The sequence below is a fragment of the Octopus bimaculoides genome, chromosome 16 (assembly GCF_046866305.1).
Source record: "Octopus bimaculoides isolate indiv1 chromosome 16, ASM4686630v1, whole genome shotgun sequence".
Lineage (NCBI taxonomy): Eukaryota > Metazoa > Mollusca > Cephalopoda > Octopoda > Octopodidae > Octopus > Octopus bimaculoides.
Window position 1 is genome coordinate 29,796,581 of NC_142943.1, and position 19,420 is coordinate 29,816,000.

At 37.1% G+C, this 19,420-nt stretch overlaps 1 protein-coding gene across 5 annotated transcripts in view; it reads left to right on the forward strand.

Annotated features, from left to right (window-relative positions):
• The window catches only part of LOC106870691 (natural resistance-associated macrophage protein 2), a 38,185-nt gene that overhangs the window by 2,330 nt on the left and 16,435 nt on the right, over positions 1 to 19,420 (forward strand). For 2 of the 5 annotated variants that reach the window (XR_008265826.2, XM_014916851.3), the window contains exons 1-5: positions 4,572 to 4,868; positions 7,862 to 7,987; positions 8,999 to 9,077; positions 11,256 to 11,403; positions 16,593 to 16,731. Coding sequence is in view for 3 of the 5 variants with exons in the window: in XM_014916851.3 (XP_014772337.1) it covers positions 4,659 to 4,868; positions 7,862 to 7,987; positions 8,999 to 9,077; positions 11,256 to 11,403; positions 16,593 to 16,731 (702 nt within the window). In the remaining 2 variants the exon portion in view is untranslated. Of the gene's footprint in view, positions 1 to 4,571; positions 4,869 to 5,975; positions 6,251 to 7,861; positions 7,988 to 8,998; positions 9,078 to 11,255; positions 11,404 to 16,592; positions 16,732 to 19,420 lie in introns of those variants that run through there. The other 3 variants (XR_016244621.1, XM_089364316.1, XM_014916853.3) reach the window with 2 other exon arrangements.

The following is a 19,420-nucleotide window of genomic DNA, read 5'->3' on the forward strand; positions in this document are numbered from 1 at the left end:
GTGAGCCATGTTGTGGCAGGCCATCAACTAGCAGAAATGATGAAACAATTGCAAAGTTTCTTCATTGCCTTCGTGAAGCAGTGTGATGAATATGACCTGACCTGTGGGCAGCAAAGAACCGGAAACTCCACCATGACAACATACTCATTCATTCTGCCCATGTTGTCCAAGTATACCTCGTCAAGCAAAACACACCCCTTGTTCGTCAGGTTTCCTACTCCCCAGAATTGGCTCTGTGTGACTTTTGGCTATTCCCGAAGCTCAAAAAAAAAAAAAAAAAAAACACTCAAAGGGAGAAGATTTGAGTGAACAGAGGACATTAAACAAAATTCAATGGCACAGCTCTACAGCCTCCTAAAAAGTGATTTCAAGAAATGTTTCCAGCAGTGGCAGGAACGCTGCCAGAATACACATAATTTAAATGAACACATGTAACATATAGACCCAAAGATCATAAATTTGTCAAATAGGAACCTTAACAAGAATGAGATGAACCTCCTATTAAAAGGTTTCAAGTTTACCCCGACCCCCACCTTTTAACTCATTGAACTGAAATCTAATATTGAACGCTTCAACCACCGCCTCCAACTTATAGAATTCTCCAGCAATAAAGATTTAAATGATGAATCAATCGTCAGAAATAAATCCTCACTTCACTCCCGACAAGGGAAAGGACAAATATTTAGACACATGATAATAATGAAGAAATAAAAAGATTTTTTTCCAAAATTCTGACGACTTTTTTTCTCAGTATATATATTGGGTTGGTGCATAATTATTGCAGCTTTTTTTCAATAATTTTTTTTCAACAAAAACAATAACAACATGTGACAAAAGCATCTTTAAATGATTATTCCGGAGCATAATCTCCATCTACTTCAATTACTGCTTCCCATTTGCTTGGCAGACAGTCAGACCATCATTCAAAGACATTTTTGTTAAATATTGTTATTGTTTTTGTTGAATAAAATTTGTTCATAAAAAGCCGCAATAATTATGCACCAACCCAATATATATATATATATAACTTACAAGAATTTAATCAATGCTATTTTCGGAAGTATAAGACATGCGGGACCTTTCTATGTCTTCGAGACTAGTCTTCCATTATATTGGAGCCTGGAAAGCGGACGTTAAACGATGATGATGGTGATGATGATGATTTATATATATATATATATATATATATATATATATATATATAATAAAGTAAAGTTGTGGAATACCGTACGAGTGGAAATATATATGAAAGAAGGTTTGAAAATGCACTTACTTTAAAGATATTTATTTACTTAACCGGTTTCACATTTTTAGAAAAAGATTATCAAAAGTCTTTGAGAATAATAGAAAATGTTAAAAAACAGTTTGAGTATTAAAATGCATATATACATTCTTTGATGGTAATAAGAGGAATATATTTAAAGTATAAAGCTTTGTATGAGCTTTGTAGTGTTACATACTGATTATCACACATTCTCTGATAATAAACCGAAAATGTTAAAAACTGTGTAAGTATGAAAATACATATATGGAAAAATACATATACATATTCTTTGATAATAATAGAAAATGTTAGAAACAGTTTAAGTATCAAAATACATATATACATGAGTTTGTGTGTCTCTAAGTATGTTTGTGTTTGAATTGTCCTTGTGGTGCGTGTGTGTGTGAGGGAGCAACTGTATGTGTGTGCATGAGGGTGTATGTGTGTGTGAGCATGTTTGTGTGTGTTGTATTTATTAGGTGTCCTTGTACGTTGGGTTTATCCAGGTGATGTGTATGTGTGTGCATGTGTGTTCCGTGTATGTTGGTACTGGGTATGCATTTGTATGTGTGTATGTGGGTATGGTTTATGTAGTTTCCTGGTGTATATGTGTACATGTGTGTGCACGCTGTAATTGTGAGTGATTATGTTAGAGTATGTTAGGGCTTATGTTAGAGTATGTTGAGCTGTGGTCTGTATTTTTGAATAAGATTATTTTCCCTATTTATTCGTGTTTGGTCAGTGGTGTTGTCTGAGCATTGGTATAATGGGAAAACTAGGAATTTGGGGGACTTGTTTTGTGCACAGAGATCTAAGTGCCCACTGAGTGGTATCTGTCTTGTGGTGGGATCCCTCAATTGTTGGCGGTGGACTATCATCCTTTCTCTGAGAGTAAGGCTCGTTTGCCCTATGTATTCTTTGTGGCACCCTTCACACCTTATGGCATAAAGTAAATTTTTTGATGCGCAGGTGAAGTTATTTTTTATGACAAAAGTGTGTCCCGACTGGAATCTGTATGTTGTTCCTTCCATGAGGTGGATGCAAGTCCTGCAGTTGGAACGACCACATTTTTTGACAGTAGGTGGTGGGCTTGTGTTGGGCAGTTTTGCATTCGTGAGTAGGTTTTTTAGGGATTTGGGTTGTCTTTTGCTTTTTATTATTTTATGGGTTGCGAGTACTCTTTTTAGACGTGGGTCTTGATTCAGTAGTGGGATGTTTTTGTATATTATTGTGTAAGCTTCTGCATTTCTAGGATTGTGTGTTGAGAGATATGGGAGACTATTTAACGTGCCGTGTATGTGTTTCGGTTTTTGCAGGTCATGGGTAGCAATTGTCTTGGCCCGTTCTATTCCATTGTCAACTAATGATGCTGGGTAATGTCTTTCGAGAAGAATTGCCTTTAGTTCTTCGAGTCTTTTATTTCGAGTTCTATAATTAGAGACAATTGTGCAAATTCTTCTCGCAAGGTTGAAGGGAATGTTTGTCTTTGTATGTTTTGGGTGATTGGAGGTGAACAGAAGGTATTGCTTGGAATCAGTCGGTTTGTAATGAATATCAGTCTCAATGCTGGTACCTATTTTTATAATGAGAATGTCAAGAAAAGGAAGTTGGTCTTGACTGTATTCCATTGTAAATTGGATATGGTTGTTGACACTGTTGATTAGGGTTTTGAAGTCAAAGAGTTGGTCGAGTGTGTGGGACCATAGGATGAGGCAATCATCCAAGTAACGTTTCCAATTCTTCAACAGGTATTGGTGGAAAGACAGGCCATATCTAGTTTTGGATTTGTCGTAGATCTGCAATTCTAAGTAGGCCATCACCAGGTTTGCATATGTAGGGGCAACTTTAGTCCCCATTGCAGTCCCCTGTAGGTGTTATCATTAAAATTCAAAAAATTGTTTTGAAGGATAAACTTAAGGCCCTTGATGATGAATTCTTTTTTTATTCTTTCTGGGATCTCATTGGGGGTATTTTTCTAGCCAGAATTTAATGGCTTCCAGTCCATATTGATGTGGGATCGTAGTGTAAAGATTTATTACATCAAAGGAAACAATGAAAATGTCTTTATCGGTATGTTTGGGTAGATGATTTAGTAGGTCCAGGTCATCTCTAACAGTACTTGGTATGTGGTGAAGTATTGGTTTCAAGAGGATATCGATAAAGTTGCTTAATCTGTGTGTTTCACAGTTTGGGCCTGCCACAATTGGTCTTAGTTTGAGATCAGTGGGATGTGGTACAGTGATGCAGGTGGAAGTGGACTTTCGGCAAGCTTCAGAAATAGTTTTGTTCTTGTGGATTTTTGGAAGTCCATAGAGGTTGCTGGTTTTGTAATTAAAGTTTGCTAGGTAGTCACATTCCTTTGTTGTTAAACGGCACACACACACACCCACACACACACACACACGGACACAAACACACATATATACACATACACATAGAGATGTGCACAAAACCAGTCCCAAAAACCAGTGAACCATGACAGACTAGCTCACAGACCAACCAAAAATCAAAAAATCCCTTTTAACTCTTCCTTCCTCCCACCCCAGCTAGCCAGTCATATTGTCTCTTAAGACAGCAAACATTCCCTCAATACACACAAGAGAAAAAAGCTAGGTCAGTTCCTCCTCAACTTTTTGCGAACTCTTAAATATATTTCCTGGGTATATATATACATATTTTACCAAATCCTTTTTGTTATAACAACGTTGTAAACTGTTTCAAACATATTCTTATTATTATTATTATCAAAGAATGTATATATGTATTTTGATACTTAAACTGTTTCTAACATTTTCTATTATTATCAAAGAATATGTATATGTATTTTTCCATATATGTATTTTCATACTTACACTGTTTTTAACATTTTCGTCTTATTATCAGAGAACGTGTGATAATCAGTATGTAACACTACAAAGCTCATACAAAGCTTTATACTTTAAATATATTCCTCTTATTATCATCAAAGAATGTATATATGCATTTTAATACTCAAACTGTTTTTTAACATTTTCTATTATTCTCAAAGACTTTTGATAATCTTTTTCTAAAAAAGTGAAACCGGTTAAGTAAATAAATATCTTTAAAATAAGTGCATTTTCAAACCTTCTTTCATATATATATATATATATATATATATATATATATATATATATATATAAAGCGCTTTATGGATGTAAAACCTAGGGTAATCCCATAAACCGGCCTTATCTAACTTTATTTATATAATATACTGCTCTATACCAAAGAATGAGCTTCTTTTCTGGATTTATGTTTTACCGATATGTGTGTGTGTGTGTGTGTAGTCATAAATCACATGACCATACTATAGGCTGGCTGAACATGGACAAGTGTTGCTTTCTTAGATGAAGTGGCTCTCACTTTACATGTAGTAATGACTGCAGTTCATCGAAATAATACTCAGCAGCCATCTAATGATGTTTTGCCAGAAAAATCAGCCGACGAACAAACAGAAAAGCTTCTCACAGATGATGATGATGATGATGAACAAAACAACTGCCCCTCTCCTGGTGATCAAACAAACCATGTGGAAGCTGGAGTTCCAGCGGATAATATAAATCCAAATCCAAATATAAATACTAATGTAAGTTGATTTATTTTGGTTTCTTTTTAAAAACAGTGAGAGATAACAATAATTATTGTCTTGTTTTGAGGTTTTTTCCCCGAAATAATTATTGTTGTTCTTTTAGAATGGTCATTTTTTTTTTACCAAATAAACACATGCACTGTATATTTGTTTTTCACTCGTTTATTATTGTTCTGATTCATGTCCATTGTCTGGAAATCTTTCCTTATTTTGTGCTGTTAATTAACATTCTTTTTCCATCGTTGTTGGATTTTCTCTTGTCGCTTTATTTTTTCAAATGTAAATAAATATGATGAAAAATATAACACGTTGTTATTGAAAGTTTTTCATTAAAAAAAAAAGTAAGAATACGGATACTAATAATAAGTTTTCTTTAAAAAAAAATGCGAACACCAATAAGTTTTTAAAAAAATACGAAGACCTATATATGATAGGCCGTCTTCTTGAATTAGTACCCGACCGTCCTTCCTTCTTTCTCTAAAATAAATTCTCACAATTGTTCATATTTCATAATAAAACGGATGTTAGACTGTACGGCAACCCTGCTCAACTACCTCTATGCTCGAAAACATTCCAACCGTGACAATCCCAACTTTCGGTGTTGTTATCCAATTTGTACCGTTGACGTTTTATGATGGTCGTATTGATTAATGAAGATGTGCTATATTTTGCTATTTTTGTCATGTCTAACAACCACGAAGGCGTTCTCTAATTTATTGTTGTTAGTCTTTAACCCCAGGTCAATCCTCATCGAACGTATTCCAGCCGTGACAATCCCATCTTTATTGAAGTATCTAGGCCTTATTTCACTTGTTCTCTTTTTACGAATGCAGTAATTTAATTGGAGCTTAGCTACTATTTCTAGCAGTATAAGTGACACGTAAAGATCTATATTTACTTTATAGAATAAATCAGTAAACATGTATCACAAATCTACATGAAAAATAAGCACTTAATACTATTTTCACATGAATTATTTTTATTATATAAACATCGATAATGTTATTAATTAAAAATATATTTAGGCGGTATAAAACCATTCAGTCATGTTTTAAGTTACATTTTTTTGTTGGTACTACTAAAGCAGCACGGTCCCGAACGCGCAGTCGCGCGTCCGCGCTAGCTAGTCTTGAGTGGTCGATCCTAACCCTAACCCTAACCCAAACCCTGTCCCTAACCCTAACCCTATCCCTAACCTGCGTGTGCAAATGAATTCGTGTTTAGGGTTAGGAATAGGGTTAGGGTTAGGATCGACTACTCACGACTAGCTAGCGCAGACGCGCGACTGCGCGTTCGGGACCGTGCTGCTTTAGTAGTACCTTTTTTGTTGACATAATGGATTTGTTTACGAGCGTAAATTTGCCCGAAAATGTTTTCAGGTACGATATATATATATATACATATATATATATATATATATATATACATATATATATATATATATACATATATATATATATATGTGTGTGTGTGTGTGTGTATAATAATTGAATTATATATGACGCAGTACGTGTGATGCCCCGGTCCGTCGGAAAATTACCTTGCACAAAACCGTCTGGGGAGGGGCACCTTGTCCTCTAACAGACACCGATCTTTCATACAATGAACATATAGTATATTAAAAACAGCAAACTGGAAAGTAAACAGTTGTTAAACTCCAGTCTTCTTTTCGTAGATCGCAACGATGCCACGTTACATCCGAACACAATATATAAGATAAAAATGATATCGGACATCCATCAAAGTGTAAACATTGCATCATGCACGGAACTTAAGACAATCTCTTTTCAACTTACAAGAATTTAATCAATGTTATTTTCGGAAGCATAAGGCATGCGTGACCTTTCTACGTCTTCGAGACTAGTCTTCCATTACTTTATTGTCTAGTTATATGTACAGAAATCGAAAGTTCCTCTGATTAGCTTGATATATCGCAATTTGTTTTTTTAAATTTTTATTGTTTTAAGTCATTGCACTGCGGCTTTGCTGGAGCACCGCATTGAAGGGTGTATAGTCGAACAGATCGACCCCACTACTTATTTTTTAATAGTTTCGTACTCATTTTATGGGACGCTTTTGCTGAACCGCTAAATTCCAGGGACTTAAACAAACTAATACCGGTTGTCTAGTGGTGTTGGGGGACAATACACACACATACATACATATGTATGTAAGTTTGTGTGTGTGTTTTATATATTTGACTGTAGCCATGCTGGGGCTCCCGCATTGAAGAATTTTTGTCACGTGAATCAACCCCAGTGCTTATTTTTTTGAAGCCCGATACTTATATCATTTTGTTTTGTCAATTTGCGAAGTTACATGGATGTAAACGCACCAACATCAGTTGTCAATCGGTGGTGAAACACACGCGCGCGCACACATTTGACGGGCTTTTTTCCGTTTACTATTAGTTATACATCATCATCGTCGTCGTTTAACGTCCTCTATCCATGCTGGCATGCGTTCGCCGGTTTGACTGAGGGCTGGCAAGCCAGAAGGCTGCAATCCGATGTGAGCTATTTCAGTAAATATCATGGGATGCTGTATGGATGGACAGACAACAAACTGTCAATGATCAGGAGCAACCAGTTCAGTTAGTGAACTGCTGCTATCATCTGTAATCATGGCATGAACAGATGAGATATTTCAGCTTGTGAAAGACTAATGGGACTAAAGCCGAGGCCAGACATTCATATGTCATCACTCAATCAGGACATCTGGCATGGAAGGTTTACATTGGTCCAGGCAAGTCACTGGAACTAGACAATGAGGGCTAACACTTGGATCAAAGGATTACAACAACTCCCCTGATCTCAACAATCTGGAAGAGTCTACAGTAGGCAATGATCACTGTCCCTTTCTCCTCCAACTAAATAAGGAAATTAGGCTTCACCTACGAGAAGACATCTCCATGGTGATAACAGTATATAAACATCTAAATTGATGTATTTTTAATTTTCATTTCTTTTTCTTTAATATTTCATTTCCAGCCAAGAAGGTTTAGCTTCCGAAAACTATGGGCTTTTACAGGTCCCGGTTTTCTGATGAGTATCGCTTACTTGGACCCAGGTAATATAGAATCTGACCTTCAGACTGGAGTCATTGTTAAATATAAGGTAAGAAATAATTTCATATTCCATGTGTGAAATGAAAAATAAAAAAACTTAAAATGAAATTAGCACAAAAAAAAGTGTTATGGTTTTATGTGAGTAAAAAAATAAAAATGTTTCTAGTTTTTGGTTCTAAAGTTGCTGACCCAAACTTTGGAATTTCCTGTCTTTTACTTGTTTTAGTCAGTAGACTGTGGCCAAGCCAGGGCATCACCTTGAAGAGTTTTTAGTCAAATGAATTAACCCCAGTACATTCCTTTTAAGCCTCATATTTGTTCTATTGGTTCTCTTTCGCTAAACTGCTAAATTACAGGGATGTAAACAAACTAACACTGGTTGTCTGGCAGTGGTGATGGGCAAACACACACACATACATACATATATGTGTGTATGTATGTATGTATGTATATATATATATATATATATATATATATATATATATATATATATATATATATATATATATACACACATACACAATGGTTTCAGGCACTTCAAAATACGGAGGATACATCATCAAATGGAAATTGTAGTTATGGCTGATGCCAGCGCCGCCTGTCTGGCTCCCTGCGCCAGTGGCACGTAAAAGCATCATCCACGGCCAACCCACACTGTAACAAGAAGGAAATTGGAAAGACAGTATCATTTTGGTTAGGATAATGTGTATGTAAGAAGGTTTCAGATATAAGTGTGTTATTTTATAGCTAGATGCCTTTCCTAATGCCAACTACTTTACAATATGTACCGGGGTCTTATTTTCATGTCACCATGAAGCTTGCAGGACCATAAGCCCTGAGGTGGGCAACTTCATGTTAGGAGATGAGGAGTAGAGAAGATTAAAGTGAGAGAGAAAAGGGCTGGAACAGAACAGATTTCTTGCTGCAGAAGAGGTACATGACTACTCATATAGATGAACACATAGTAACACCAATTTGAGGTTTTCACTAAGTCTTTAGATGTGACAACATTGTAAAGTGTTGATTTTCTATTTCCTTTTCTCTTTTTGATTTCTCTTAGCTATTATGGATGTTGTTTTGGTCAACATTCATGGGTTTGATATTACAACTCCTAGCAGCTCGGCTTGGATCTGTTACTGGTAATTATATCTCTTTTTATTCATTATATCATTTGATTCTGTCTTTTGTTGTTCCTCATCATTTATTGTTCTGAGTTACAAAAACGAATGATGATAGTAATCTTGGTTTCTAATTTTGGAGGAGGACAGCTGTGTGAAGAAATACTGACCTCTAACTGTAGAGGGAACCTGTAGTAGAGGTAGACCCAGGAAGACATGGGATGAGGTGATGAACTTTGGGCCTCACAGAGGCAATGACTAGTGACTGAGATCTTTGGCGATATATTGCACTTGAGAAGGCCCATCAAGTGAAATCATGGTTGTGGCTGGTGCTGGTGTCTCACGTAACTGGCACCCATGCTGGTGGCATGTAAAAGGCACCTTTCAAGTGTTTGACCTCACAGAGGCAATGATTGAGACCTTTGATATTATGTTGTGATTGAGAAGACCCATCAAGCCAACTAAAATCACACTTATGGCCGATACCAGTGGCCCACAAATTCCACTTGTGCCATTGGTACATAAAAGCATCCATTACATTCTCAAAGTGGTTGGCATTAGGAAGGGCATCCAGCCATAGAAAACCATGCCAAATCAGACTGAAGTCTGGTGCAGCCTTCCAGCTTACCAGCCCTGGTCAAACCATCCAACCCATGCTAGCATGGACAACAGAGATTAAATGGTGATGATGATGGTGGTGGTGGTGATGGTGATGGGTAACTGACTGGTATTTATTTTATCAAACCTGAAAGGGTGGAAGGTAAAAATCAACCTCAGCAGAATTTGAACTCAGAATAGAAAGCCAGAAGAAATGCCACTGAGCATTTTGTCCAAAGTTGCTAATGCCTCTGCCAGTTCGCTGCCTTCAATTAATATCATTCAAATATTGATTTCAAATTTTGGGTGAGCCAGGTAAGTCAGTCATATTAACCCCAGTACACAACTGGTACTTATTTTATCAGGCCCAAGAGGATGAAAGACAAAGTCATCCTCAGTGGAATTTGAAATTAGAAGTAGCTGAGTTCCTCTCGAGTGTTGGACCTCAGAGAGGCAAAGTGACTGAGTTCCTTTTGAGCATGGAGCCTTACAGAAGCAATGACCAAGACTTTTGGCATTACGTTGTGCTTGAGAAGAGGACCCATCAAGCCGAACAAAATCACAGTCATGGCAGATACCAGTGTCACACAAATTGGCACCTGTGCCAGTGACACGTAAACACTCCCCGGTGTGATGGAAATAGCATGTAAAGGGACCCAATACACTCTCGGAGTGGTTGGCATTAGGAAGGGCATCCAGCTGTAGAAAACCACGCCAAATCAGACTGCAGTCTGGTGCAGCCTTCCAATGTGCCAACCCAGTCAAACCCCCCAACCCAAGCCAACAAGGTCAACAGATGTTAAATGATGATGATGATGATGACAACGACGATGATTGTAAAACCAGAAAAAACAACTGTGGAAGCTAATTATATGAAGCATCTTTTCAGCATTTCTAGTTATGGCCAACATGTCTCTATTCCAGAACATTCTGAAATTTCACACTTGAAGCATTTTGTTCTACTTTTATACCAGGTTGTACTTATCAAGATTTGTTTGCTCCAGTGTTTCTAGAAAACGAAACTTTCACATTGGTTTGTGTTTGGAGTTTTATCTTTTACTTGTTTCAGTCATTAGACTGTGGCCATGCTGGAGCACCCCATCAAAAAATTCTTAGTCAATTGACCCTAATACCCATTTTTTTTAAAGCCTAGTATTATTCTGTCAGTCTCTTTTACTGAACTTCTTTGTTATGGGGGTGTAAACACTGATTGTCAAGCGGTGAGGAGGGCGAACTAACACATATATACACTTGTGTGTGTGTGTGTATACATATATATATATATATATATATATATATATATATATATATAGAGAGAGAGAGAGAGAGAGAGAGAGAGAGAGAGAGAGGCTTCTTTCAGTTTCTGTCTCCCCCCACTCACAAGCCATTGGTTGCCCCAGGGTCTAGTGGAAGACATTTGCAGTGGGACCGAACCTGGTACGGTGTGGTTGAGAGGCAAGCTTCTTATCAGACAACCACGTCCATGCCTAATCATTAATATTTGATAATTGTCAAACAAAAATTGCATCTTTTAGAAAGTTCATACAGTATACTTTAAATGTAAAATAAAACTTTCAAATCTTCATTTTTAATATTTTGTAGGAGAGAACTTAGCCCAAGTCTGCAGGAAAGAATATCCCAAAGGCCCTCGTATACTTCTCTGGTTAATGATTGAGTTAGCTATTATAGGCAGTGATATTCAAGAAGTCATTGGTTCTGCAATTGCAATTAACCTCCTGTCAAATGGATTGTAAGTTCTTTCAAAATTGTCCTTGGAATTTTCTGAGGGTTTCTCAGCACCTTACTAATTCTAAAATTTCTTCATTTAATATATATATATGTACACAATGTGAGACACATGGCTTAGTGGTTGGGGCAATCGGCTCATGATCATAAGGTCGTGAGTTCAATTCCTGGTGATGCATTGTGTCCTTGAGCAAGACACTTTATTTCACGTTGCTCCAGTCCACTCATCTGCCAAAAATGAGTAGTACCTGTATTCCAAAGGGCTGGCCTTGTCACACTCTGTAATATGCTGAATATTCCTGAGAATTACATTAAGGGTACATGTGTCTGTGGAGTGCTCAACCACTCACATGTTAATTTCACAAGCAAGCTGTTCGATTGTATCAGCTGGGACCCTCATTGTCGTAACCAATGGAGGGCTCCTTTTATGTACACAATCATGCAGCTGTAAAAATCCTAACATAATAGTCACAGAAGTCTGGTGCTGGCTTCGGCCTGGCTGGCTTCGGCCTGGCTGGCTTCGGCCTGGCTGGCTTCGGCCTGGCTGGCTTCGGCCTGGCTGGCTTCGGCCTGGCTGGCTTCGGCCTGGCTGGCTTCGGCCTGGCTGGCTTCGGCCTGGCTGGCTCTTGTAGTACTGTCCCATCCATGCTAGCATGGTACACGGACGTTAAATGATGATGATGATGATGATGATAATGATGATGGATCTTCACTCCCGAACTAAATTTTTTTGTGTCAAATTATAAGTATAGATAGGTATAATGAACTTCTTTTCCAGAACGGCTGAACTGCCTCCCCATTATTTTCCTCCAGATATGACCTTGGTCTCTGTAAATTCAGAGTTAATAAGTATCTTGCCTATTATTAACAGTGTCATTCATTTTAATATCGTAGTTATGGATAATGCCAGTGCCATCTCACTGGCACCCATGCTGGTGACATGTAAAAAGCACCGTTCGAGCATTGGGCCCCGTGGAGGCAGTGACCAAGGCCTTTGGCAATATACTGTGCTTGTGTAGACCTGTTAAGCCAAGTGAAACCATAGTCAGGCCAATGCTGGTGTCAGGTCAGTGGCACATAAAAACACTCTACACTTTCAGAGTGGTTGGCATTAGGAAGGGCATCCAAGCATAGAAACCTTGCCAAATCAGGTTAGAACCCAGTGCAGCCCCCCCATCCTGGCATACCAGTTTTCAGTCAAGTCGTTCAACCCATGCCAGCATGGAAAGCAGACATTAAATAATGATGATCTGTTCTTTTACTCTCCCTTACTGTCAATTATCAGTTATTTGTCATCTCATCATTTTCTATTTAATCAATTAATGTCCGCTTTTCATGCTAGCATGGGTTAGATGGTTTGACTGAGGGCTGGTGAGCCAGAATGCTGCACTAGTCTCCAATCTGATCTGGCAAAGTTTCTACAGCTGGATGCCCTTCCTAATGCTAACAACTCCAAGAGGGTAATGGGTGCTTTTAAATCTTTTATTCATTATCTTATTACCATCCAGTATTTGCTACCTTAAATATGCATGTCTATATAGATTCTTTTCTCTCATTAATACTACACTTCTTTTCCCTGAATCTTTCTGCCTAGAAAATACCAATACACCTTGCCTAAAGTGACTGTGAATAAATGAAAATGTTCTTAGTCAGTGTTATTATCCTTTTAGAAAGGTCAAGGATTACATCTCACTTGCATATACCATTAAAAAAATTTTTTATTTGTTTCTATGGCCAAATGTTCTTCCTTCTTATTGTGCACCACGTTACAAAGTGTAATAGTTTCATTTTATTGTGGCACCAGCACTAAAGAAGTTGTCTTCTATTTGACAAGATTAAAGAGTCCCCTCCTACATTGTCTCCATTTGTCTGTCCATCATCTCCAGAGGATTGCCTCACTCCTGGCAAGAGAGTTCTCTTTTCCCTGCATTGTCACCATTCATTTTTTTCTTTCTCACATGACTATTTGGAAAAAGTGCTGCAATGACAGGACGAATGACAAGAAAATGAGAACTGGGCTGATAGGATTAAGATGTTAGAAGTTAATTTCATAAAAGAGTGAAGAAATGATAATCAGTTATATGATGGTTGTTGATAAAGAGATTGGATAGAAGCAATATGACTGAGAGGGTGATAGGGGTAAAGAGATGAATAAGGAAAGAGTAATGGAAGAGAGAGAGAGAGAGAGAGAGAGAGAGCTATATGATAATTGTTGGCAAGGGGAGTGAAGAGAAACAGTGTAAGCAGTGTAATGGAAGAAGAGAGGAAGTACTATGACTGAGTGAGTGAGAGAGATGGGGAGACAGAGTGATAGCAATAAGATGATGGCAAGGTGGTAAGGACTGAATATATTTGCCCATGTTTGTTGCATTTTGTTTCCTGAACTGAAAACTGTGTTGTTTGTGTTGTATCCTGTGACTTAGCAGTCCAACAACTAAAAATTATAAAATGAGAACCAGATTTTAGCAAGTACTGTTATTGATTTGATTGACTAAACCTTTGAATGCAGTACCCCAGGAAGGTCACAGTCCAATGGTTGAAACCAGTAAACAACTGAGTGTGTGTGTGTCTCTCTCTCTCTCTCTCTCTCTCTCTCTCTCTCTCTCTCTATATATATATATATATATATATATATATATATAGGTAATAGTAATCGTTTCTTAGGAAACAAATTAGTTTTTTACAGGGCTGCAAAGAGAAGTGCTCAAGTTAATTGAGACAGGGATAGAAAATTATTAGTTACAGAATGAAAGCATTACATTTGGGTCAACGACTCAACGCACAACATTGTTATGTTATGTTTTGTGTTATGTGTGTTTTGACCTATGTTTTTGACCAGTGATTTTTGTGAACTTTTGTAAGTTTGGTGAGCAGAGATGGATTTTACCTATGGAAGTCTGCTGTTATTACGTGTACCTTGAGGGAAGTACAGGGCCTTCTAATATAACTTTAAATGATGTTAAATTATTTTAAAGTCTTGTCATCAGATATAGTATTTTAGCTGATGGACTATTATAGTATTTTATTTTACTTCATTTTATCTTATTCTATTTTGCTTTATTTGTCTATTTTGAACTTTTAATCGCTTAATTATATTCGAATTGGAATTATAAAACGATATATATATATATTGTGTTATATTTTTAACTCAAATTTGAACTAATTTCGATGGATGGCACCCATGCCAACGTCGTCTCCTTCATTGGAAACAGAAACTCGGCTTGCAAAGACCTTTTGAGGCAAGCGAAATCGTGATGGCACCAGTGCCCTGGCACGTGTAAGGAGATTTTGAGCATGGCCGTTGCCAGTACCGCCTGACTGGCCTTCGTGCTGTTGGCACGTAAAAGCACCCACTACACTCTCAGAGTGGTTGGCGTTAGGAAGGGCATCCAGCTGTAGAAACTCTGCCAAATCAGATTGGAGCCTGGTGTAACCACCTGGTTCACCAGTCCTCAGTGAAATCGTCCAACCCATGCTAGCATGGAAAGCAGATGTTAAACGATGATGATGATGATGTTATTAGTAGAAAATATATATATATATATATATATATATATATATATATATATATATATATATAAATTTTTACATTGCGTGTTTTATGTTGTATTTTATTTTTTTATATATATTTTCTTATGCATTCGTGGACTTTGATGTATTCCTTTATATATGATCGTTTATTGAGGGGACTGTTGTTTCTCTTGTCTGCCTTTGTGTCGTCTATCTGTCCGAATGTTTTAATGCCCTCTATTGTGTTTTTGTTCCATTTATATACATATATATATATATATATATATATATATATATATATATACATAAACATAAACACACACACACACAGAGGATGCAGTGAATAAATTACACAAAAATGAAAACAACACTGACATCTCATTTTAACAGATATATTTACCAAAATTACATAAAAATACCTTGAAATACTAAAAGAGTAAATTTATTCAATAAAATTGCGATTGGCTTCAATCACAGCCTCCAAATGACTTCAAAATCTCCTGCAACTCTACTGCACGGTTTCCTTGTTAAGTTGGTGAATGCTGCCATAATCATTGCCTTCAGTTCATCTTTGGTGTTACAAGGAGTTTTGTTGGTCTCTCACTCAACTACACCCCACACATAATAATAAAGGGAGCTGCGGTGTGGGGAGTTAGGTGGATATTTGATTTTTATAACTTTCTGTACATATTTTGGAGACATGACAAGTCAATGGTTGTTTTGTGTGTTCACCATCAGTTTGTATTAGAACTTCCGGCACTAATGCCAAGCAATACAGCATGTTGTTTCACAATTTCTAGCAGAGTGAATTGCATCATGGTGTTGTTTTTCTCACAGATAGTGCCCAACTGACCCTACTATACTATGTAGTCAACAAAATCAAAAACAATGTGCTTGCACAAAATTAAAAATATAAAATGGTACCCTATATATGTGTATATTTCCACACACACACACACACACACACTCTCTTTCTCTCTCACTCACACACACATAGTTTCCCTAGAGCTGGTAGCTATTAAAAGGGAAATAATCATTTCTTTATAATATGAGGCAGGATTAAAAATTAGACTTTGAAATTAAGGAATTATAAGCAAAAGATATACAGAATTCACATATTTAACTTATTTTTATTACAAAATTCTGTTTCTAATTGGTGGTAATCATGTATAGCACTATTTCGTTCTCTTTAGAAATGGTCAGCATGATTTAACCTGTTATTTATTAGTTAAATAAAGATTTTACGAAGTGAGACATTATATCAACCCCTTTGCTACCAAATTTCTCTTGAAATGCACTGCCATTGTTAAGCTGCTGTTTGCAAAGTGAGTAAATATTAAATTTTTGTGGAAGATTTTAATTTAAATCATTTAAAACAGGAAATTTGTATCAAACACGTAAGGGTGATGTCAGGCAGATTGGCATCAAAAGGTTTAAAGCTGAAAATGATTAAATTCTGAGGGAAATTCAAGGAATGTATGTTGTTTTCTGTTTTTCATAGAATGTTAATAATATAAGAATTGAAAGAAAAGAGAGAACATTCTTAGTGTTTGCATACAGAATATAGCTATTTCCAGATAGATAGGCACTCACGTTTGTAAATGCATACACATATTTATTTGTGTACAACTGTATGTTTTTAACACCTTTGTAATTAAGGTTTTTTTTTTCTTTCTTTCTCAGGATTCCAGTATGGGCTGGTGTTTTAATCACTGGTTTGGACACATTCACTTTTTTATTCCTGGAAAATCTAGGACTGAAGATACTGGAAGGTTTCTTTGGTCTTCTAATCACTATGATGGCAGTGTGTTTCATGTACCTGGTATGTTGCATTTTATTTGAGCAACATCATCATTATTTAACATGTATTTTCCATGCTGGCATGGGTTGGATGGTGTGACAGGAGCTGGCAAGTGTTCGAGTTACTTCAGGCTACAGTCTAGGCATGTTTTCTACAGTTGGATGCCCTTCCTAACACCAGACTGTACTGGCTGCTTCTTATGTGACACCAAAGCTTAGCCAATTGAAAGTCATGCCAGTCTATAGATTAAATTAAATTAAGGCAGCATTTAATAGAAAGAAACTAGACAAGTCATATTTCTGAAGGTTTAAATTAAATATGTATAATTTAATTTTGCTTGGTTTATAACCAGATGGTTTATAACCAGTTTGGAATCAAAAATATTTCAAGTAGGATTGTTTATCAGAGGAAGTATTTTGATTGGCAACATGTATAAAATTTAGATAAAGAGAGAGTAGTATAGAGTTTAAGGTCACAAAATAGACTTTGGTTGTGTATATACATCATCTCATTTCAGCTGATCTATTAGTCAAACCAAACAAACGTATCTTCTACTCTTGCCTCAGTCCATAGCCGTGTATCTCCACTGCAGCAAGACACCTGTTGCTGTCCCTCCCTCATCATCTGACACAAAGCCACCTCCCTCAATACCACCACCCTCCTCTCAATTGAGGGGTCTTTGTCTTGCAAGGTACTTGGTGTCCTCACTGGTGCTGGTGCTATATGAAGAGGCACCCAGTACACTCTGTGAAGTGGTTGGTGTTAGGAAAAACAAACAGTAGAGCTTGGCACAGACCTCTAGCTTGCCAGCTTCTGTTGACCCATGTCAGCACAGAAATCGGATTTTAATTGGTGATGGTGATGACAATTGTAGGTGTATATTCTGTTTAGTTGTTTTTGTAGCATGTGTGTGTGTTTGTGTGAAATTCCATTGTTACTGGCAAGAGTCTGATCTTAATACTTTTCTTTGTGAACAATTTCATTTTTTTGGACCTGAAAATTTTCTCACTTTAAAATGTGTTTAAATGCTTAAAAAAATGGTAGTCAGTGGGTGAAAGATCAGGAGAATATGGAGGATGCTGTAAAGTCCCGTATCTCAAGTCTATGAGTTTCTGCAGCATCATTCTTGCAACATGTGGCTTTGCATTATTGTGGAGCAGAATTAGGTCACATCGATTCATCAATGCAGATCTCAGTTCTTGCAAGTGAGCATGCATTTCAGCAAGTTGATTGCAGTAAATCACTGCTGTAATGTTCTGATTGGCTTTCAGAAAGCTGTAATAGGCAACACCTATTGCAGATCACCAGACAATCACCATAATCTTTTGCTGATGCAACTTTGGCTTTGGGAAATGTTTGGGTGACTCATCATGATCAAGCCAGTGACTTCATCTTTTATGTTTATCATAAAGGATCCACTTTTCGTCACAAGTGACTATTCGGTCAAGAAAAGGATCATTGGTGTTTCGCAGAAAGAGCATTGAGCACACTTCAAAACGCCAAACTTTTTGATTTTCATTGAGCTCATGTGGTACCCATTTATCGAGCTTTTCCACCTTACCAATCTTCTGCAGATTGTGTGAGACTGTTGCAATACCAACACCAAGTGCCTGAGACATTTCTTTGACACTTTGACATGGGTTTTGTTCAACAATTGCTTTCAATTGTTCATTGTCAAGACTGCATCACTGTCCTCTACCTTCTTCATCTTCAAGGCTCTCATCACCACTACAGAATTTCTGAAACCACCTTCATACTGTGTGATCACTTGTAGACCCCTCTCCCCATGCTCTGTTAATATTGGCAGCAGTTTGGGAGTCATTGTGCCCAAGCTTGAACTCATGCAAGAAAAGTAAGCGATGGTCCTTTTTTGTCATGTTCATAATTAAGGGCGCCTATGCTTCAAGAATGTTTTCTGTCTGAAATAAGTAGAAAATTATTAAAGAACATGCATCAATTATTAAGTAAGTTGAAAATCACCTAAAATATTAAAATACTATAGTAAAATTGCGTTTCAAAACACAACAATTAGAACGGCCATTATTTTCGGAACAACCTAATAGCTTCTTGGACTTTTTCCACCCTATTCTTATTCTTGCCCCTTTGCTATTTCAATGACCACGATTCCATGCAAAAAGCAGTGGTGCTACATGAAAAGCATCCATGCTGGTGCCATGTATAAAACACTAGTGCTGGAAACACATAAAAAGCATCTGGTACATTCTGTGAAGTGGTTGACATTAGGAAAGGCATGCTGTCATAGGAACCTTGCCAAAACAGACAAATAAAGTCTGGTACAGCTCTCCAGCTTGCTAGCTTGTGCCAAACTGTCCAAGCCATGCTAGCATGGAAAACAGACATTAGATGATGGTGACAAATGTGGTGCCACCAAAGACGACAACATGGGTCAAATGAAACTCATTGAAGCAGATTCTATTCAACTGGATGCTCTTCTTATTGCAAAGCTCTCACCTGTTTCCCTTTCAATCTAATTCAGGTTGACACAGATCTTTAACTAGGTTTCTAGTTCTGTCCTTCTCAAACATTGACATAATCTTGACAGTTACAGCTTCTGTTAACTTAAAAATAGAATGGACAGTCAGACAGTTGTATCTTGCCTTGGGTGCTATATTACGTATTTCAGATAACATTATCTGACTACTGCACTGCTCCCCGACTCACCTACTTCATGCAAAGTATTATTTAAGTA